Below are 21,273 nucleotides of genomic sequence, written 5' to 3'. Positions count from 1 at the left end.
ATAGATAATATAGATAATAATAATATAGATAATAAAGATAATAATAATAATAATAATAATAATATAGATAATAGATAATATAGATAATAATACTACTAATAATAATATACATAATATTAATAATAAAAAAATATAATCTTCTCTTGACTTTACATTGCGATTGGCAACTTTCATAAATTAGGTGCATTACCGCCACTGACCTCGTTCATCTTTCAGTCACCCACGTGGGTATAACCAATGAGGAGATGGCACGTGGGTACCCGCTTCTATAAACCAATGAGGAGATGGGGGAGGCAGGACTTGCAGCGTGATCTGTGTCACAAATAGAACGGACTTCTATTTTAGCCCCTGGAAACGCAGACGCTCGTTGCTCGTGCGCGCGAGCAGTGTGGGTGCAATAATTTAATAGTATAGATTTCCAAATGTATTTTGCGACGCTCACGCACGTGACGTGAGCAGTGTAGTCAGCCTGTAAGACAGCACTACAGGGAGACAGGAGAGACAGCTGATTGTCCTCGCAGTGGCAGACCACGTGTAACAACACCTGCACAGGATCGGTAAATCCAAACATCACCCCTGCGGGACAGGTACAGGATGGCAACAAAAACTGCCCGAGTTACACCAGGAACGCACAATCCCTCCATCAGTGCTCAGACTGTCTGCATTAGGCTGAGAGAGGCTGGACTGAGGGCTTGTAGGCCTGATGTCTGGTCCTCACCAGACATCACCGGCAACAGCGTCGCCTATGGGCACAAACCCACCGTCGCTGGACCAGAGAGGACTGGAAAAAAGTGCTCTTCACTGATGAGTCGCGGTTTTGTCTCACCAGGTGTGATGGTCCGATTCGCGTTTATCGTCGAAGGAATGAGCGTTACACCGAGGCTGTACTCTGGAGTGGGATCAATTTGGAGGTGGAGGATCCGTCATGGTCTGGGGCGGTGTCACAGCATCATCGGACTGAGCTTGTTCTCATTGCAGGCAATCTCAACGCTGTGCGTTACAGGGAAGACATCCTCCTCCCTCATGTGGTACCCTTCCTGCAGGCTCATCCTGACATGACCCCCCAGCATGACAATGCCACCAGCCATACTGCTCGTTCTGTGCGTGATTTCCTGCAAGACAGGAATGTCAGTGTTCTGCCATGGCCAGCGAAGAGCCCGTATCTCAATCCCATTGAGCACGTCTGGGACCTGTTGTATCGGAGGGTGAGGGCTAGGGCCATTCCCCCCAGAAATGTCCGGGAACTTGCAGGTGCCTTGGCGGAAGAGTGGGGTAAAATCTCACAGCAAGAACTGGAAAATCTGGTGCATTCCATGAGGAGGAGATGCACTGCTGTATTTAATGCAGCTAGTGGCCACACCAGATACTGACTGTTACTTTTGATTTTTACCCCCCTTTGTTCAGGGACACATTATTAAATGTCTGTTAGTCACATGTCTGTGGAACTTCTCCAGTTTGTCTCAGTTGTTGAATTTTGTTATGGTCATACAAATATTTACACGTTAAGTTTGCTGAAAATAAACGCAGTTGACAGTGAGAGGACTTTTTTTTCTTCCTGAGTTTAATAGACAAAAACGTTTATGGGGGACTGGTATGATCTGTTAAATAAGCCAAATGCTAAATAATTTGAACTGAAGTTAGTTTAAAGCACATTGACCGCACACCTAATTTCTTCAACAGCCTTGTTATCAAAGCCACCATTCCATAAACTTCCAGTCACTTGTCAGTGACTCTGATTTTCTACCACTGCTCTTCCAATTTGTGCCGGTCGAGCCGCGGAGCTTAGAGCAAAAGGGCTGTGAATGTTTTTTTTATTGCCTCCATGATCAGGCAGGCCTTCAGAGGGCCAATAACTGCATTTGCTCTCCCAGAACAGAGCTGGGGAAACTGGGCTAGAGCTTGGGAGGGGTGCCCTGGACCTTCTGATGACTCAATTACAGGCTGCACTGGCCCTCTTCACTGACAAGATGGGGGCTGGGAGGACGTCTGGAGAGAGGTTGAGAGCCTCTGACACAGAATGCAGCCCACGGAGCATAGACAACCTTGGGGGAGACAGAGTTGACATCCATCTATACATTTGAGCGTGGTGGTTGTGTTCACAGTTGTTCATAGTTGACTGGTGCAAGTGTTACGGGCTATTTATTTACTGTATGAAAATAGACTGCAGTCTAAAGTTTGTGGTTTTCTCTTGTTTTGCTACTGGGGTTGTTGAATAGTCCAAATTTGATGATGTCATTAAAGATTATTTTCAATTAAGTTTACATTGTAATATTTAAATAATGGAGGACTGAAAAACCACATAGCAAATGACATAAAATAAATAGGTTGTTGATGTTGAACTTTATCTAGCCTAATTATAAGCCTGGTCGCCAGTCTCTGTTTAGCGCTAACATTCCAGTCCTTGTACTCCGTGTCATGTGCCAAAAATGTTTAGCATGACAGGAGTGGAATGCACATAAGCAGTGCATTATCGCTTAACAAATAAATTCCTGTCTTCTTTAGCGAGGCCTGCATTGAACATCCTCACAACAATGGCATGCTAAAACCCAAATCATTAGATTCATTCTCACATTTCAATACTCATCTGCTGCTTCTTGACTTGATATACTGTTAGATTATTACCTGAAAACAGCTCTCTGGGCTAGGGGTGTTTTCTGACAGCCCAATCATTTCAGTTGCAGAGCAGTGTTGATCAGCTCTGAGGCTTTGCAGATGGTGGTCAGCAGTGGGGGGTGTGCCTTTCCAGCTGTGTGAGTGAAATGTGTGTTTTTGTGTGTTTAATAAATAAACCCTGTAAATTAAACTGCTGATCAACACCCAGCATGACCCTCTCAGCCTTCTCTTTAGAAAGTCAGGTGACTGCCTTATAATGACGCAAACCTACAAACTGGACAGAGGTAAATAACACCAAGCTCCAAGCCTAAACAACAAGAGATTGCACTGCCAAAAAAGATCTGGCAAGGCCATGGTTCCGTTTAGCTATCCCAGAAGACAGTTCAATAAAAGTGCTGTTGAACGTCGTTACTTCCTCGTTCCGGCCAAAACTGATAGACAGCCAAAGTGGCTGAATAAACAGAAACATCCTATTAAAACAAAATGAGTTCGCAACCTGCCCAGTGATGCAACCAAATCCCAGTTCTCTAAAAGCATTTAATGAACAGAAAGGGACTCCACCTTCGCATTGAGTGGGTGCTGTGGCCCATAGAAAGACCAGACGCCTCAATGTGATGGTAACTCCACGGGGGAAAAAACAACTCTCTACTTTGAGAGCTCAGCTCCCTTATAGGCATTAACTGTACCTTTGAATACATTATCTTCATTCTTCTAACAATTAGCTTAGTAGATCTGCTTCCAACAGACTTCCAACATGGCGCGGTTGTCAGGTGATTTGTGACGCAACTGCAAGCCCTCTATATCTGTTTCACTAAGTAACATTAAGAGCAAACATAAATAAACGCATCAGCGTGCCACTACACAACAGCCCAAGCGAACCCAAAGCATAGAGAAAGAAGGGAATTGAGTTTGGCGTCTGCCGTTGGCGCCCAGTAAGAGAGACGGCGAGCACGAGCAGACAAAGCCGGCACCTGGAGCATAGTACAGGCCAAAGGGCATGCATGTCAAACCGTACACTCCATGACCTCAAGGAAGGGCAACAGTGGAAAGGTTTTCTAACACGGCCCGGGGGGCAGGGTGATGTATAATCTTGGTCAACCCAGAAGTAAAATCTTGCATCATTTGGTCAGATGTGTGTTTAACTTCTGGTTCTATACGTGTTAGAAATTGAGAGTTCCAGCAGTTTACAAAGTCTCCACCCTCGCAAAAGGAAACTGAGCCAAATCCCCCTCCCCTTCCGATCCGTGTGGGCAAATGCACGAAGTACTCGAAGCGAAGACATTTAAGCACCGCTTTCGCCCAATCCTGAAAAGTCTATATAACGAGTGACCAAAACCCAAAGACTGGAACTACTGCAGCTCGTTATCTCATGCATCCCATTGGGGGAGAAATCAATGTCTCAACGGCTGAACTGAAGAGATGGGTTTGGACCACTGAGGTGAGACAAGGGTTTGTTGAGACGAGAGGTCTTTCAAGCTTACCTTTGTGGTTGATGCTGCGGATGCTCTGCTTGCTTTGGATGTCCCACAGTCGTATGGTCTCTTCGTGGGAGCCCGAGAGGAGGAGAGTGCCGTCCATAGACACAGACAGACAGGTCACTAGCTTCCTGTGGAGGGTTGAGTGGAAAGGGAGATCACCACTTAATAAAATAGGTTTCTCAAACATCATGTTTGGGGATCAACATTTGTCTAAGCTTTTCCATTATTAACCAAGTAAATAATGGATGTAATCTAGTCACACAAAATCTCAATTTCATCAAGTGCGTTATATCAGATTTTTTATTTCTCCAGTTGTGATCGGATACTTTCTCCTGATTTCTTAAATGCTATTGTTAGTTTCCCTACAAATGGCATGCGTCTCAAGGCTTTAGTCCAGTTACATCACAAGGGAGGACAAAAGCCATTGCTGGAAGAAAAAAACCTAGCACTTTCCTCCCTAAACCCGTTTTCTTACAGCATAGTTCCAGCATTGTTATCTTGCTTCTGTTCACACATTACAGGCAACCTAATTACTATGTATGCACATTCCAGGTACGGTACCAAAACAGGGACATACACTATATATACACACAAAAGTATGTGGACACCCCTTCAAATTAGTGGATTCGGCTATTTCAGCCACACCCGTTGCTGATGTGTATAAAACTGAGCAGCCGCACAGAGGCCTAAGACCACCATTCGCAATGCCAAGTGTCGGCTTGCATGGTGCAAAGATTGCCGTCATTGGACTCTGGAGTGATGAATCATGCTTCACCATCTGGCAGTTCGACGGCTGAAGCTGGGTTTGATAGATGGCAGGAGAACGCTACCTACCCCAAAGCATAGTGCCAACTGTGAAGTTTGGTGGAGGAGGAATAATGGTCTGGGGATGTTTTTCATGGTTTGGGCTAGGCTCCTTAGTTCCAGTGAAGGGAAATCTTAATGCTACAGCACACAATGACATTCTAGACGATTCTGTACTTCCAACTTTGTGGATGGCCCTTTCCTGTTTTGGCATGACAATCCACCCATGCACAAAGTGAGGTCCATACACAAATGGTTTGTCGAGATTGGTGTGGAAGAACTTGACTGGCCTGCACAGAGCCCTGACCTCAACCCCATCGAACACCTTTGGGATGAATTGGAACGCCGACTGCGAGCCAGACCTAATCGCCCAACATCAGTGCCCAACCTCACTAATGCTCTTGTGGCTGAATGGAAGCAAGTCCCCGCAGCAATGTTCCAACATCTAGTGGTAAGCCTTCCCAGAAGAGTGGAGGCTGTTATAGCAGCAAAGGGGAGACCAACTCCATATTAATGCCCATGATTTTGGAATGAGATGTTCGACGAGCAGATGTCCACATAATTTTGGTCATGTAGTGTATTAAGCACCAAACAAGTCAAGTGGCAAAATTAAATTTAGCAGACGCTCTTACTTACAGTAACAATTAGGGTTAAAGCCACATGAAACAGTCCCTGCCAGTCACTTGAATAGGGCTGTGACGATATTTCAATATTTATTTCCATGGCAAAAATTAAAACATGAAGCACCGACAAAGCCACTTGGATTTTCTGCATATATATATTTTTTAAATACAGATTCTATTTCGACGCACAAAACCATTCAAACAAATTCGAACTAATCAAACGATGGGTGAAAAAGTAGTTTTCCCAAAATATTTGAATAACGTCACAACCTTGCTGTGGTCATTCGATGGCAGTGGCATTGACATGTTCTTCAAAGAGAGAGGATGCCGTAATGAGAGAAATAAGGTAGCCTGAGCTACTGAAATCATTATTTTTTTTTTTTTTTACAAAATGTTAAATCATGACAGTAGTGTTATTAAAGAGATTGAGTCCAGACAGGCTAATTTAGGAAACTTTCTGAATGTACATATAGGCCTATAGAGAGAATCGGTGATCTCACATGCACATCCCTGTATAAGCACCCGTCAATTCAAAGCCACCAGTGTATGTCAGACACAAGAGCAAATATTTACCCTTTCCTTAAAACGTATAAAAAACCTAGGCCTACCTTTCCTGAAAGTAGGCTATAAGATAATGAATGAATTGACGAGTTAAGTATGAAGGCGAGAGAGACAGTTATGAAGATGAAATTGCCAATCATTAAAATATAAATAAATACACACAACATGTCCACAGCCTATTTAACAGCGATGCTGATTATCGAGGGGGAGAGTGTTGGAAAGATATTTCATAATACTGTGCGGAACTATTATAATTTGAATAGACGTTAAAGAAAACTGACATGGTTGACTTACTGTGTGAGGTGAATAAAACCACATGGGCATTCATAAAAGTGCATTGCGGCCGACACTGTAGGCTATAGCATAGGCTACTATTCTGCAGGGATAGAAGGGCAGCATTTTGTTTTGCCTCGCCTAGGGCAGCATATGGGCCAGGACTGGGCCTCATCAACGTTGATTAGTCTAAAGATTAAGAAAAGATTCTGTGTCAAATTATACCAGTAGTAGAAAGTAGCAAGCAATGAAAACGGGCATTGTATAAAATAAATTCCAGATGTTAAGCAATTTCTTTACTGAAGTGCCATAGCCTATAGCGCTCCACACGCCCGCGCATCTAGCAGGTTAGCTGCTCCAGCATCAAAAGACAGTTGGAAAGAGGAGATGTCGAATGTTTAATAGACAGATTAAGTTAGCAAAACAATTGCTTATAATCATTAGTAAACACTCCCACTAAAAGGTAAAGTTGATCTACATGAAAACAAAAGTAAATAAATATTTGTTTCCTTAAATGGTTGTAGTATAGGCCCATTTAAAACGTGTTTGACGGTTACAGTGCATTCAGACAGTATTTAGACCCTTTAATATTTTGTTACATTACAGCCTTATTCTAAAATGTATTACATATTTTTTTCCCCTCATCAATCTACACACAATATCCCATAAAGACAAAGCGACAAGCCTTTGAATGTTCTTAAGTGGCCTAGCCAGAGCCCAGACTTGAACCCAATCGAACATCTCTGGAGAGACCTGAAAATAGCTGTGCAGCAATGCTCCCCATCCAACCTGACAGAGCTTGAGAGGATCTGCAGAGAAGAATGGGAGAAACTCCCTAAATACAGATGTCAAGCTTGTGGCGTCATACCCAAGAAGACTCAAGGCTGTAATCGCTGCCAAAGATGCTTCAACAAAGTACTGAGTAAAGGGTCTGAACAAATACAGTACCAGTCAAACGTCTGCACACACCTACTCATTGCAGGGCTTTTCTTTATTTTTACTATTTTCTACATTGAAGAATAATAGGGAAGACACCAACTATTAAATTATCACATATGGAATCATGTAGTAACCAAAAAAAGTGTTAAACAAATCAAAATATATTTTATATTTCAGATTCTTCAAAGTCAAATCAAATTTTATTGGTCACATACACATGGTTAGCAGATGTTATTGCGAATGTAGCGAAATGCTTGTGCTTCTAGTTCCGACAGTGCAGTAATATCTAACAAGTAATCTAACAATTCCACAACAACTACCTAATACACACAAATCTAAGTAAAGGGATGGAATAAGAATATGTACATATAAATATATGGATGGGCCATGACCGACCGGCATAGACGAGATGCAAAAGATGGTATAAAATACAGTATATGCATACGGGTAATGTAAGATATGTAAACATCATTGTTAAAGTGGCATTAATAAAGTGACTAGTGATCCATTTGTTGGAGAGGCCAATGATTTCAAGTCTAGCTGTTTAACAGTCTGATGGCCTTGATAGAAGCTATTTTTTAGTCTCTCGGTCCCAGCTTTGATGCACCTGTACTGACCTCGCCTTCTGGATGATAGCGGGGTGAACAGGTAGTGGCTCGGGGGTTGTTGTCCTTGATTATCTTTTTGGCCTTCCTGTGACATCGGGTGTTGTAGGTGTCTTGGAGGGCAGGTAGTTTCCCCCGGTGATGCGTTGTGCAGCAACACACCACCCTCTGGAGAGCCCTGCGGTTGTGGGCGGTGCAGTTGCCGAACCAGGCGGTGATACAACCCGACAGGATGCTCTCTATTGTGCATCTGTAAAATTTCTTCAGCCTCCTGAGGTTGAAGAGGCGCTGTGGACCATTTCAGTTTGTCCGTGATGTGTATGCCGAGGAACTTAAAACTTTCCACCTTCTCCACTGCTGTCCCGTCGATGTGGATAGGGGGGTGCTCCCTCTGCTGTTTCCTGAAGTCCATGATCATCTCCTTTGTTTTGTTGAAGTTCAGTGAGAGGTTGTTTTCCTGACACCACACTCCGAGTGCCCTCACCTCCTCCCTATTGGCTGTCTAGTCGTTGTTGGTGATCAAGCCTACTAATTTTGTGTCGTCTGCAAACTTGATGATCACGTTGGAGGCGTGCATGGCCATGCAGTCATGGGTAGTCACCCTTTGCCTTGATGACAGCTTTAACTTCTTCTCTGCAGATCCTCTCAAGCTCTGTCAGGTTGGATGGGGAGCATCGCTGCACAGCTATTTTCAGATCTCTCCAGATGTTCGATCGGACATTCAGAGACTTGTCCCGAAACCACTTCTGCGTTGTATTGGCTGTGTGCTTAGGGTCGTTGTCCTGCTGGAAGGTGAGCCTTCGCCACAGTCTGAGGTCCTGAGTGCTCTGGAGTAGGTTTTCATCAAGAATCTCTCTGTAGTTTGCTCAGTTCATCTTTCCCCTCGATCCTGACGAGTCTCCCAGTCCCTGCCGGTGAAAGAAATCCCTACAGCATGATGCTGCCACCACCATGCTTCACTGTAGGGATGATGCCAGGTTTCCTCCAGATATGACACTTGGCTTTCAGGCAAAATAGTTAAATCAGACCAGAGAATCTTGTTTCTCATAGTCTGAGAGTCCTTTAGGTGCCTTTTGGAAAACTCCAAGTGGGCTGTCATGTTCCTTTTACTGAAGAGTGGCTTCCGTCTGGCCTCTCTACCATAAAGGCCTAATTGGTGGAGTGCTGCAGAGACGGTTGTCCTTCTGGAAGGTTCTCCCATCTCCACAGAGGAACTCCGGAGCTCTGTTAGAGTAACCATCACCATCGGGTTCTTGGTCACTTCCCTAAGCAAGGAACCTCTCCCCGATTGCTCAGTTTGGCCGGGCGGCCAGCTCTAGGAAGAGTCTTGGTGGTTCCAAACTTCTTCCATTTAAGAATGATGGAGGCCACTGTGTTCTTGGGGACCTTCAATGCTGCAGACATTTTTGGTACCCTTCCCCAGCTCTGTGCCTCGACACAATCCTGTCTCGGCGCTCTACGGACAATTCCTTCAACCTCATGGCTTGGTTTTTGCTCGGACATGCACTGTCAACTGTGGGACCTTATATAGGCGTGTGTGCCTTTCCAAATCATGTCCAATCAATTGAATTTACCACAGGTGGAATCCAATCAAGTTGTAGAAAAATCCCAAGGATGATCAATGGAAACAGGGAGCACCTGAGCTCAATTTCGAGTCTCATAGCAAAGGGTTGGAATACTTATGTAAATAAGGTATCCGATTATTTTAATACATTTGCAAAAATTTCTAAAACATTGTTTTCACTTCGTCGTTATGGGGTATTGCATGTAGATTGACGAGGAAAAATAATGATTTAATCTATTTTAGAATAAGGCTGTAATGTAACAAAATATGGAAAAAGTCAAGGGGTCTGAATACTTTCCGAATGCACTGTATATGCCAAGAAGTATGCTTTGTAACTTAAGCTTCATGCTTTGTATGTAAATCCATTCATTGTACAATGTTAATGAAATATCTGCATTTGATAAATACAATTCTCAGACCAATTATTGCTAGTCAACGTCAACTCATTGCCTAATCCTTGCTTGTATATTTGAATTATCTTTATTGAGTCATATAACAATTAGCCTATTAAAATGCTTGTCTTATTACAAGTCGCATGTGATGTATATATAATATACTGTATATCAAACATATACACATATCAAATATTACTACACTACAACGCCAGGGTAGCGCCTTCGATTCCCAGGACCACCCATATGTAAAATGTATGCCGCATGACTAAGTTCGCTTTGGAAAATAGTATCTGCTAAATGGCATATATTAAATTGAAGATCCCTTGAAGGCAGCCCACCTGTGTCCTTTGAAAACCTGGTTACCCTTGTTGTCCGACTGGAATGTCTTATCCCGACTTAGGCTCTGCAGATCAGAAGAAAGAAGTCAACAGAAGTTCATCAGAGTAAGCAAACCTCAGACTTCTGATAGTTGTTTTTCATTCCCAGAGCTAATTAGCTTGCGTCTCAGGTACACTCACTAACATGTTCCCCCCTCTCCTCTATTAAGTTGACAGGGAATTTGTGGCCCTGTCCAGCCTCTTAATGGTTTGATCGATTGACTTAATTGCTTTAATTAGGGATGCGGTTGCGTCAGACATGCAGTAAGGAAGGGAGGACTGGACACCGCTGGACTTGACTATGACCAACTCTAATCATTACATCACTTCTATACTGCCTATTTTGAGGGCACTCAATTAAACATGACAAGTGGACTTGAAAGGGATTTGGTTAATAGTTAATAATTTTGTCTGTTTGTGTAGAAGCCTGGCCTGGGCTTGATACTCTGGCCAGACGACTGAAATTCAAATCATTAAGGGAAGGTTTGAGTGGGAGGGAAGCATCGTGTATCATTTCACACCACTCCATTAACTAAAATGTTGGAAGTGGAATGAAAAATACAGTAATTAGTCTAATCCACCACCGATGAAGGATGAAATAAATACAAAATTGTGACATTAGCCTGTTAAACTGTTAAAATCAAGTGCTTAAATCCGTGAGGGATGTCCGGAACCATTTAGCAAGAAAATGATGTATTTTCTATGGCAAAAAAAGTCTTGGCAGGATTACATTTCAAAACCTTCACACTGCAGGAAAAGGAAACAGCTGGTTGCTGCTGGCTCGCAGTGGGGAAGATAATTCTCAGCCTGTCTGTCTGTCACTAGGCCTATTTATCCAAATGTGACAATTCTGGGCTCACTGTCTCATCTCCTGCTGAACAATTTTGACAACAAGGGGGGAACTAAACCGCACAATGAATGCAGCTCTCACTCAGAATGCATAAGAACTTCTGCCCAGCTATGGTATGAAATCCCCTTTATTAAACAATGATCCAAAGGCACATTCACAGTTAAGCTATCTAGGAAATGAATAACCCTCTCCAAATTGGGTAAACAGCACAATTAGGGGAGCAGGAAAAGACATGCTGGTGAAGCGTTAATACCTTTTGGATGCTGACTGTAGAGGTGGCAGTTTCAATATTATATTGACAAAACGTTTTAAGCTGTATCAGGAGATGTGGTTGTTGCTATAGGGAAATGATGGTTCATGTATGGGGTTGGTGCAGTGTCCAAATACAGTATACAGGTAGTTTTAATACAAAGTGATCCCACTCTTTGTTAAAAAATAAACCACAATATGTTCACATATGCAACAACCCTATTGGATTCAGACAAATTATGTAAAAATGAATACATAAAAAAAGAAAAATATCAAACATTTGTGATGGAATCCAGTTGGCCCAAAGCAATAACGCTCACTTTCAAGACAAGCAGTCATGAAGAGTGTCAAGCAATGTTAACCAGAAAGAGGGAAGAGATGTCTTTATCAAAGATGTACAAACTCATACATTTAGAGGATTAAACTGGAAAAATGCAAACACTACAATATCCATTCTCAATCAAAACAAGGATAGAATGAGATACAGATGATCTGCAATTTCTTTAGAATGAATGACAAAGAATACGGCATAATGAGGTAGATCATTATAATTTAAGAGCTAGGGGGAAGCCAGAGGGAAGAGGAAATGGTGGAGCAGTAAAAAGCTGTGATTTCACTCACCAGCATCTATAGACTTAACTTTAACCATAGAAAGCAACAATGCAGAGTTAATGTAATTGATTTAATGCAGAGCAGGGCTATAAAAGCTTTCTTCTCTCTCCAATTATCTTAATTATCCAATTGATCTTTAAGATGCAGCATTCCTAAATAATTAAGTTTCTAAAGACTGGTTGGAAGTCCAAGGCGTGCGAGTCAATGGGGTAGCGGCTTGGCTTTCAAAATCTTTAAAGGCCCAATGCAGACATTTTTATATCAATATCAAATAATTTCCAGGTAACAATTAAGTACCCTACTGTGATAGTTTTCCATTAAAATTGACAAAAATTGCTTTTTAGTTTCTCAAGGAAGAATTTTGCTAAGACTGTCTGGGAGTGGTCTGTGTGGCGAGGGGTGAACTTAAAACTAGCTGTTATTGGCAGAGAGGTTTGGAACTCTTTGTTATTGGTCTATTGACATCACCAGGCAGTAAATTGGTTACCAGGCAAGCCAAAACTCCTGCCCATTCAAACAGGCTGATTAGAAGGTCCTGTGTACATTGTATTTTCAACCAGCAACTATAAGGAAATAACACTGATACATTTTTTTCACACTTTCACAGTGTTATTTTTCATTATCTGTCATACAAAACACAGTGAAAACTTAATTTTGGCTGCACTGGGCCTTTAAAGGCAAGCAATAAAGATCTGAGGAACGTTAGCACACTAATAAGATATGATTAGAGATACAGGACCAAAGTGAAGGGGTCGGTAGGCATTAATAAGATAAGTCAAGCAACTCTTGTATCCAAACAGAATCTTGACCAGGGGAATTTTCTATCTCAATAATTACAGCTTGCAACAGGTCTTTTAAGCATACATGAAACATACTTCAATATGAATAAATGAAATTATATGCCGTCTCAGAAGTCTTGTCATATCAATGACTATTTCATGACTTTAAGCCATTATTCCTGAGGTCAAGACATTCCACTACAACATTCAAAGCAATTATTGCTATACTTATGTTAAAAAATTAAAATAACATAAGCGGTGGAGTCCCCTGACCAATAGCAGAATATTAGACGAAGTAATCTGCACCGTAGCTAAAAAATTCTAACAAAAACTAAAGGAGCAGTCTAGATCTATATGACCGTTTCTGTGAATATTGTCATGCTCCCTGTCAGACTGACTAACTAACATTAACTTATTGGTTGTATTAATAACCTGTGAGAGGACTGGAACTATAACCATGAGTCACTGAAAGAGGGGGGGGGGGTGTATCTGTATCACTCTTTCACAGAAGAGGGCTTTTCTCCACTCAAACCTGATGCCTCTGGGATATTGTTTGTTTGGCCATACATCCAAGTGCCACCCACAACATTTCCAGCATCGCGGGGGGGGGTTGTACACAATTACAAAGTAAATGAGATGAAGAGTAAGGAGGTTGAAAAACTGAAATGTGCGAGTTTTAATTATCGATACATGAAGAATAAATGGAGCAGTGAGACTCGGTCATTGAAGCACAGATTTGGAGGCACTCGGTCTGAACTTCCTGCAGGACTGTGAGAGGAAGAGAAAGGAGACAGGAAGTATCTATAATGGGGGGTGATGCCTACGGGCAACCCGCCTGCACAGGGAGTGACTCACACCCAGTTTCATACGACTGCAAGAGCCAGAATGAGGGAAAAAAATCAGGTTTTAAATAGAAATGGGGTATTCTAATGAGTGGAGGGGGATCCTTTCTTCTGCAAAAATGTTCCCATTAATTTCTGTCATGTTTAATTGAGTCTTTTCTGAAAGTTTCTTTACCTGACGTGAAACTCATGACAAGTAAAAAGGAGAAGAGAGGACAAAGCTTGAACCTCAAACTAAACAACATCCATTGACGTCTTCTCTGATCCAGTTGGTTGTGTCGGTTACATACTCAATTTGGATTAATTCGGTGCAGCTTGACACACACACATGGTTATGCATGGAAACGTGACTTTCTGGGGCACAAAAGAAGTCCATCCTGCAAATAAACCATAAATCATGCCTAATACAAAAGTCCATCTTGTGTTAAATGATCTGTCAAAGCTGAGGAAGAAAGATCCTGGTTAGCATGTTACAGTAAGTCTAGATGCACTAAACCGGAGGGGCTGTGACTCTGAACCATGACAGGTCTCCTTTCTCCTTGAAGAGAAGCTGTCAGAAAGGATCCCACTTGACCAGTGGCAGTTGGTGCCGTTCAAGATTAGGGGGGGGATCATTATTTCTATTACAGCATATTGGATGACGGTCATTCATATTCCATTAACCCGTCGCAATGTAACAGACAGGTTTAGGCTACTACATGATACTAGAATTTGCCCTATATCCATCATGAGGTTGCTACAACCTAGCCTGCAAATTAATATTTATTACATAGGTGCACAGGTCGAGAGACAAATTGGACAAATTCAGGTAGGTCCCTCCCGGTTTAATTTCGTCTGCTTTTGTTTAAGAAATGTTTTGCAACGGAATTGTCAGAAAGAATCACCCGCATACACAGTTTACTTTCATAGTAGCCACATACAGCATCATCATTTTGCTCGTTGTATAATTCCTTCTCGCATTTACGCGCTCTCCTCCTCTCACCTTTTTCCTTCGCTTGTGGACTTCAGTGCACAACACAACAGCGTTCTGTGACAAGGTACAAAAAGCTCATCAAGCCAAACCTTCATACCATAACCACTAACTGCTACACAGCCTACATCGTTGCCACCATATTAACGTTATAGTCAACAAACTAGAACTTACGCGTTAATAAACCGTCAATTCTTGAAGAAAATAATTTGTTCAAAACTGTTCAAATATTGTCTTTCTCTCTGAGTCAACTACTCACCACACTTTATGCACTGCAGTGCTAGCTAGATGTAGCTTAAACATTCAATACTACATTCATTCTCTGATCCTTTGATTGGGTAGACAAGATGTTAGTTCATACTGCAAGAGCTCTGATGACTTCTGGAGGACGTCCTCCAACCTGTCATAATTACTTTGTAAGTCTAAGGAAGGGGATGATAAGCATGAGCCTCCTAGGTTTTGTATTGGAGTCAATAAACCCAGAGGAGGACGGAAAATAGCTGTCCTTCGGCTACACCATGGTGCTACCCTAGAGAGTGCTGTTGAGGCTACTGTAGACCATTGCAAAACAGTGTGTTTTGATCAGTTATTTGATGACGTGACTATATTTAGTATAGTTGTATCTAAAAAGGATAACTTTAATGTTTCACTATTTAAATTTTTCTTAAATTCCTTGAAGAGGATGGTCCTCCCCTTCCCTTCTGAGGAGCCTCCACTACACTTGACTACTCTCATGGGAATATACAGCAACCAGGAGCCGCACAAGGAGAAAAGAGGTCCCTCAAGAGGCATGGGATCAGACAACAGTCCCTGTGAAAGACCCCAGATTATTTACAACCCAAACACACTGGTCATGCCATTGACCCCCCCTTTCCCGTTTTCTACAACCTCTCCACCTTTCAGGCCAACAGTGGAGATTCACCCATACAAGGATGGTGCAATTGTCACAAAAAGTGCCGTGTTGAATTGACCAAACTGCAGCGGGTATGTGGATACTCATTCTTTTAATGAAAAAAACACAAAGCATCCACAGGAAAAACCAAACAATAAACGATACTCACGACCAAACAGTGTGGCAGGCTAAACAAGCAGTGCTCACAAACAATTACCCACAAACACACAGACAAACACACCCTACTAATATAGGACTCCCAATCAAAGGCAACTCAACACATCTGCCTTCAATTGGGAGTCCAATCCCAATTAACTCTACATAGAAAACACACCTAGAACCTATACCCACAACTAACTAACTAAACCTAGAAATACATAAACACAGAGCAGTGCCCAAAACCCCCGGAATACATAAATAAAACAACCTACTACCTACACCACCACCCCAAACCATATAAAACAAATACCCTCTGCCACATCCTGACCAAACTCCAACAACAAATAACACTTAACTGGTCAGGACGTGACAGCAATGCTTATAAAGTTAATGGAAAATCAACAGTCGAGTGCCTTTAGAGAATCCCCCACTACATGTGCAGAATTACAAATAGTGGTAGATTAACGTTTTATTTATATTTTCCCTTTCAACTGAAGAAGTCTTTCTCAGTGGCTTACTGTAAGTTGGAAAACCCAGGGTGAGCCCAAGCAAAGATACTATAGGGATGCTGCAGAGTAGTGTTCTGGAAATGCCGTACCGATCTCCCACCAGATGAAGCTTTGTGCAAGCATAACCTGCCTTGACCTTCCCTGTGCACCAGAGAGATGTGGACCGGTCCAAACATCACTCCCATTCCCCTCTTCACTAACAAACTTTAGCAGCTCTGTTCCATGCCAGCACTGAGGAGACACGTCAAAGCGCTGTCAGCTGATCAGAGGGACACCTCTTACGAAGGTTACTGTATTTTCGTGCGTCACTAGAAATGTACAGGACTAACTCGTAGGGAATTGAGTCAAAGTTGGATTATAAGGCAACTGACAGGTGGAGGGGGATTATTTTATTTGTAATGTTCTGAATTTATTTATTTTGTTTGTCAGTTGTGTGTACATGGAGAAAAGTGGCCTGCTGTGTGCCTTCACCTGTGGAAATTAAATAAAGTTTTCATGAAAATAATTAATAAATCAGGTAACGGGTTTGATGACAGTATATGGAAAGTTATTTTCTTGTGCTGGAAATAAATGTGCTTATTTGACTCTATTCATCTGCAGTCTTCAAAGATACTAGTTGTGACCTGGGCTGGGCGGTATACCGTATTTTATGATAGGCCGGTACTGATGCACGGAACGGGTTGGGTTTTTACTTTACCTTCTATAATGGTATTTGAATGTTTGGTTTGTTAAATGTGATACGCAGTTTGTAACGTCCATGTTTATAGTTTACTTCCCTTCTTGAGTTCTCCCTCTCCGCTCTCTCTTTCTCCATGCCACTTTCCACACAGACTTAGCCCCACCCCGTCACTCAAGGAGCGCATTTGTTGTTCCTTCGACCACGAGACACTTGTGTTCAGTCTGCAACAACGTTGATGACAACGATGCTGTTTTCACTTTGCTTCTTAATATAAATCCACTAGCGTTCTATAATTACACTATTGGTTTGTGTTTCTTACATCTGCAAACAGCTAGTTTGTCCTTTATTAGCAAGTTGGGCCTAAATCCTGTTAGCCGCTAATGCTAATCGCTAGCTAGATAATAAATGTACTGAGTCAGAGCAAACTCAATTAGCTATACAGCCTGATAATACCAGTGATGGTGTAGACCTAAATCTGCATGTGTTTTATGCAACAGTATCTTCTAAATCAAAGAGGAATAGGCAAAGCAAGAATATGTTAGCTACATGAAGTTGCTAAGAGAAAGCATTCAATGTAGCCAAAGATTATAGGGTCCCCTAGGAAACACATAAACACTATGGATCCTATATGGTCACAATAACTCCTCCCTGGCATTTTCATTTGTTGTCATGTCGAACATTGTATTCAAAGTTCCCACTATTATATTCTAACTATATAATTAGAATAATCATTCTATTTCCATGATTCCAACAGTTCACTGAAGCGCTTTTCTCTAAATCTCAAGTCAAATCGCAATTGCAACATTTGGTAAAAATATGGCCTAGATTGTTTGCCCATATTGTGCAGCCCTACGTGGCAGTGTGGAAATGATCTCAAATTAGCACAGGAAATGTAGAAAATTATTTTTGGTTGAAGTTGAACTGAACAGTATAAAACAATCCATGGATGAATAACCATTGCAATCATATAGAATGTGCAAATTAATAATATAAAAACAGAAATACCTTATTTACATAAGTATTCAGACCCTTTGCTATGAGACTTGAAATTGAGCTCAGGTGCATCCTGTTTCCATTGATGATCCTGATCCTGTGGTAAATTCATTGATTGGATATGATTTGGAAAGGCACACACCTGTCTATATAAGTTCCCACAGTTGACAGTGAATGTCAGAGCAAAAAACAAGCCATGAGGTCAACCGAATTGTCCATAGAGCTCAGAGACAGGATTGTGTCGTGGCACAGATCTGGGGAAGGGTACCAAAAAAATGTCTGCAGCATTGAAGGTCCCCAAGAACACAGTGGCCTCCATCACTCTTCAATGGAAGAAGTTTTGAACCACCGAGAGTCTTCTTAGAGCTGGCTGCCCGGCCAAACTGAGCAATAAACTCGATGGTCACTCTGACAAAGCTCCAGAGTTCCTCTGTGGAGATGGGAGAACCTTCCAGAAAGACAACTTCTCTGCAGCACTCCACCAATCAGGCCTTTATGGTAGAATGGCCAGACGGAAGCAACTCCTCAGTACAAGGCACATGACAGCCCGCTTGGAGTTTGACAAAAGGCACCTAAAGGACTCTCAGACCATCAGAAACAAGATTATCTTGTCTGATGAAACCAAGACTGAACTCTTTGGCATTCACATCTTGAGGAAGCATGGCACCATGATGCTGCCACCATGAAGCATGGTGAAAGCAACATGCTGTGGGGATGATTTTCAGCGGCAGGGACTGGGAGACTAGTCAGGATCGAGGGAAAGATGAACAGAGCAAAGTACAGAAAGATCCTTGATGAAAACCTGCTCCAGAATGCTCAGGACCTCAGGCTGGGGCGAAGGTTCACCTTCCAAAAGGACAACGACCCTAAGCACACAGCCAAGACAACACAGGAGTGTCTTCGGGACAAGTATCAATGTCCTTGAGCGGCCCAGCCATAGTCCGGACTTGAACAGTCTTACATCTCTGGAGAGACCTGAAAATAGCTGTGCAGTGACACTCCCCATCCAAACACAGGTGTGCCAAGCTTGTAACGTCATACCCAAGAAGACTCAAGGCTGTAATCGCTGCCAAAGGTGCTACAACAAAGTACTGAGTAAAGGGTCTGAATACCTGAGTAAATGTGATTTAAAAAAAAATATATATATATATATATATATATATAAATTTACATTTAATTTTTTTTGGCTTTGTCATTATGGGGTATTGTGTGTAGATTAATGAGGGGGGAAAAATGATTTAATCCATTTTAGAATAAGTCAAAAATCAAAAAGACAAAAAGTCAAGGGCTCTGAATACTTTACCGAATGCACTGTATGTGTTGCCACCCTAGGGTCACGCACTACTCATAAAGCAAACTTTTATTATGGAAAAATATAAAATACCATCAATCCATCAACAAAAAAAAATTAAATACCGTGATATTATATTTTGGCCATATAACCTAGCCCTAGTTGTGACGTCAGACTGAAATAAAGAATATCAGCGCACAATACGTACTGAATACACCAGAAGATAAAGTTATGACATGCAAACTCCATTTTAGAGATGGATACGCCAGTTCAAAGTCTCTTAGTTACGTCACTTTCCCTTGGTGCGTCGCCAGACTGTGGCCTAATGTACCCGCTGTATATCTGTTTTCCAATTTGCTGTCACCCGTCTGAGCTCGCCCCTGTCCAGACACTTCTCTCCGTGGGCACTATCCACAATGGGTTGGTTATTTATGGTAGGGCAACCTGTTTATAATGTACAGGAAGGCCACTGATGAAACCTTGACGTTATGAAACAAAAAACCCATGTTCAAGTGGACAAGGTTGCGCTTGATGGATGCTCGATTAAGGTAGACCCACAGTTTGTGAATTAAAGCCGTTGAGACGTTAACCCGAGGAAAGCTCAGGCGTAAACTGTGAAAAGCTAAGGTGGTGAAGACAGAAAAATATATAGCTTACCTGGCTGCAGAGGGACACCTGAAATATACCGCCGTCGCTGCCGCCACAGAAGAGGTAATACTCGCAGGGGTCAAGGGTCACTGACATGATGCCCACGTCAAAGAGAACAGACAGGAGCATCTCACCTGAGGATAGCTTCCATAGCTATAGAGAGGTCGAGAGAAGAAATGAGAGAGATATAGAGGGAGAGGGATGCATGGATAAATTGAGCAGAGTTGTGGACATTGGTTAATTTCAGCTTTAGGAAATACACTTTAAGGGCTGCTAACATAATACACTGCTAACATTTTAAGGGTTCACGTTAGGCTTGGGCGATACACCGTATACGGTGTATTTCGACGGTATAACTTTCAACAACAATTTTATTTTTATTAAAATGTGTATGTAAACTCAGCAAAAAAAGAAACGTCCTCTCACTGTCAACTGCATTTATTTTCAGCAAACTTAACATGTGTAAATATGTTAAGAACATAAGATTCAACAACTGAGACACAAACTGAACAAGTTCCACCGACATGTGACTAACAAAAATTGAATCATGTGCCCCTGAACAAAGGGGGGGGGTCAAAATAAAAAGTAAAAGTCAATGCAGCTGGTGGCCACACCAGATACTAAGTACTGCAATGCATCTCCTCCTCATGGACTGCACCAGATTTGCCAGTTCTTGCTGTGAGATGTTATCCCAATCTTCCACCAAGGCACCTGCAAGTTCCCGTCATATTTCTGGGGGGAATGGCCCTAGCCCTCACTCTCCGATCCAACAGGTCCCAGACGTGCTCAATGGGATTGAGATCCAGGCTCTTCGCTGGCCATGGCAGAACACTGACATTCCTGTCTTGCAGGAAATCACGCACAGAACGAGCAGTATGGCTGGTGGCATTGTCATGCTGGAGGGTCATGTCAGGATGAGCCTGCAGGAAAGGTACCACATGAGGGAGGAGGATGTCTTCCCTGTAACGCACAGCATTGAGATTGCCTGCAATGACAACAAGCTCAGCCCGATGATGCTGTGACACACCGCCCCAGACCATGACGGATCCTCCACCTCCAAATTGATCCCGCTCCAGAGTACAGGCCTCGGTGTAACGCTCATTCCTTTGACGATAAACGTGAATCCGACAATCACCCCTGGTGAGACAAAACCATGACTTGTCAGTGAAGAGCACTTTTTTCCAGTCCTGTCTGGTCCAGCAACGGTGGGTTTGTGCCCATACGCGATGCTGTAGCCGGTGATGTCTGGTGAGGACCTGCCTTACAACAGGCCTACAAGCCCTCAGTCCAGCCTCTCTCAGCCTATTGCGGACAGTCTGAACACTGATGGAGGGATTGTGCGTTCCTGGTGTAACTCGGACAGTTGTTGTTGCCATCCTGTACCTGTCCCGCAGGTGTGATGTTTGGATTTACCGATCCTGTGCAGGTGTTGTTACATGTGGTCTGCCACTGCGAGGACGATCAGCTGTCCATCCTGTCTCCCTGTAGTGCTGTCTTGGGCGTCTCACAATACGGACATTGCAATTTATTGCCCTAGCCACATCTGCAGTCCTCATGCCTCCTTGCAG

At 42.5% G+C, this 21,273-nt stretch overlaps 1 protein-coding gene across 1 annotated transcript in view; it reads right to left on the bottom strand.

The window, feature by feature from the left end:
- The window catches only part of LOC106573963 (WD repeat-containing protein 18-like), a 76,325-nt gene that overhangs the window by 22,633 nt on the left and 32,419 nt on the right, over positions 1-21,273 (bottom strand). The window contains 3 exon segments of the mRNA XM_045696672.1: positions 4,095-4,219; positions 10,194-10,258; positions 19,715-19,858. Coding sequence (XP_045552628.1) covers positions 4,095-4,219; positions 10,194-10,258; positions 19,715-19,858 — 334 coding nt within the window.

The sequence above is a fragment of the Salmo salar genome, chromosome ssa16 (genome assembly GCF_905237065.1).
Source record: "Salmo salar chromosome ssa16, Ssal_v3.1, whole genome shotgun sequence".
Lineage (NCBI taxonomy): Eukaryota > Metazoa > Chordata > Actinopteri > Salmoniformes > Salmonidae > Salmo > Salmo salar.
Note: the sequence above shows the minus strand (reverse complement) of the source record. Positions and strands in the feature narration are given on the sequence as shown.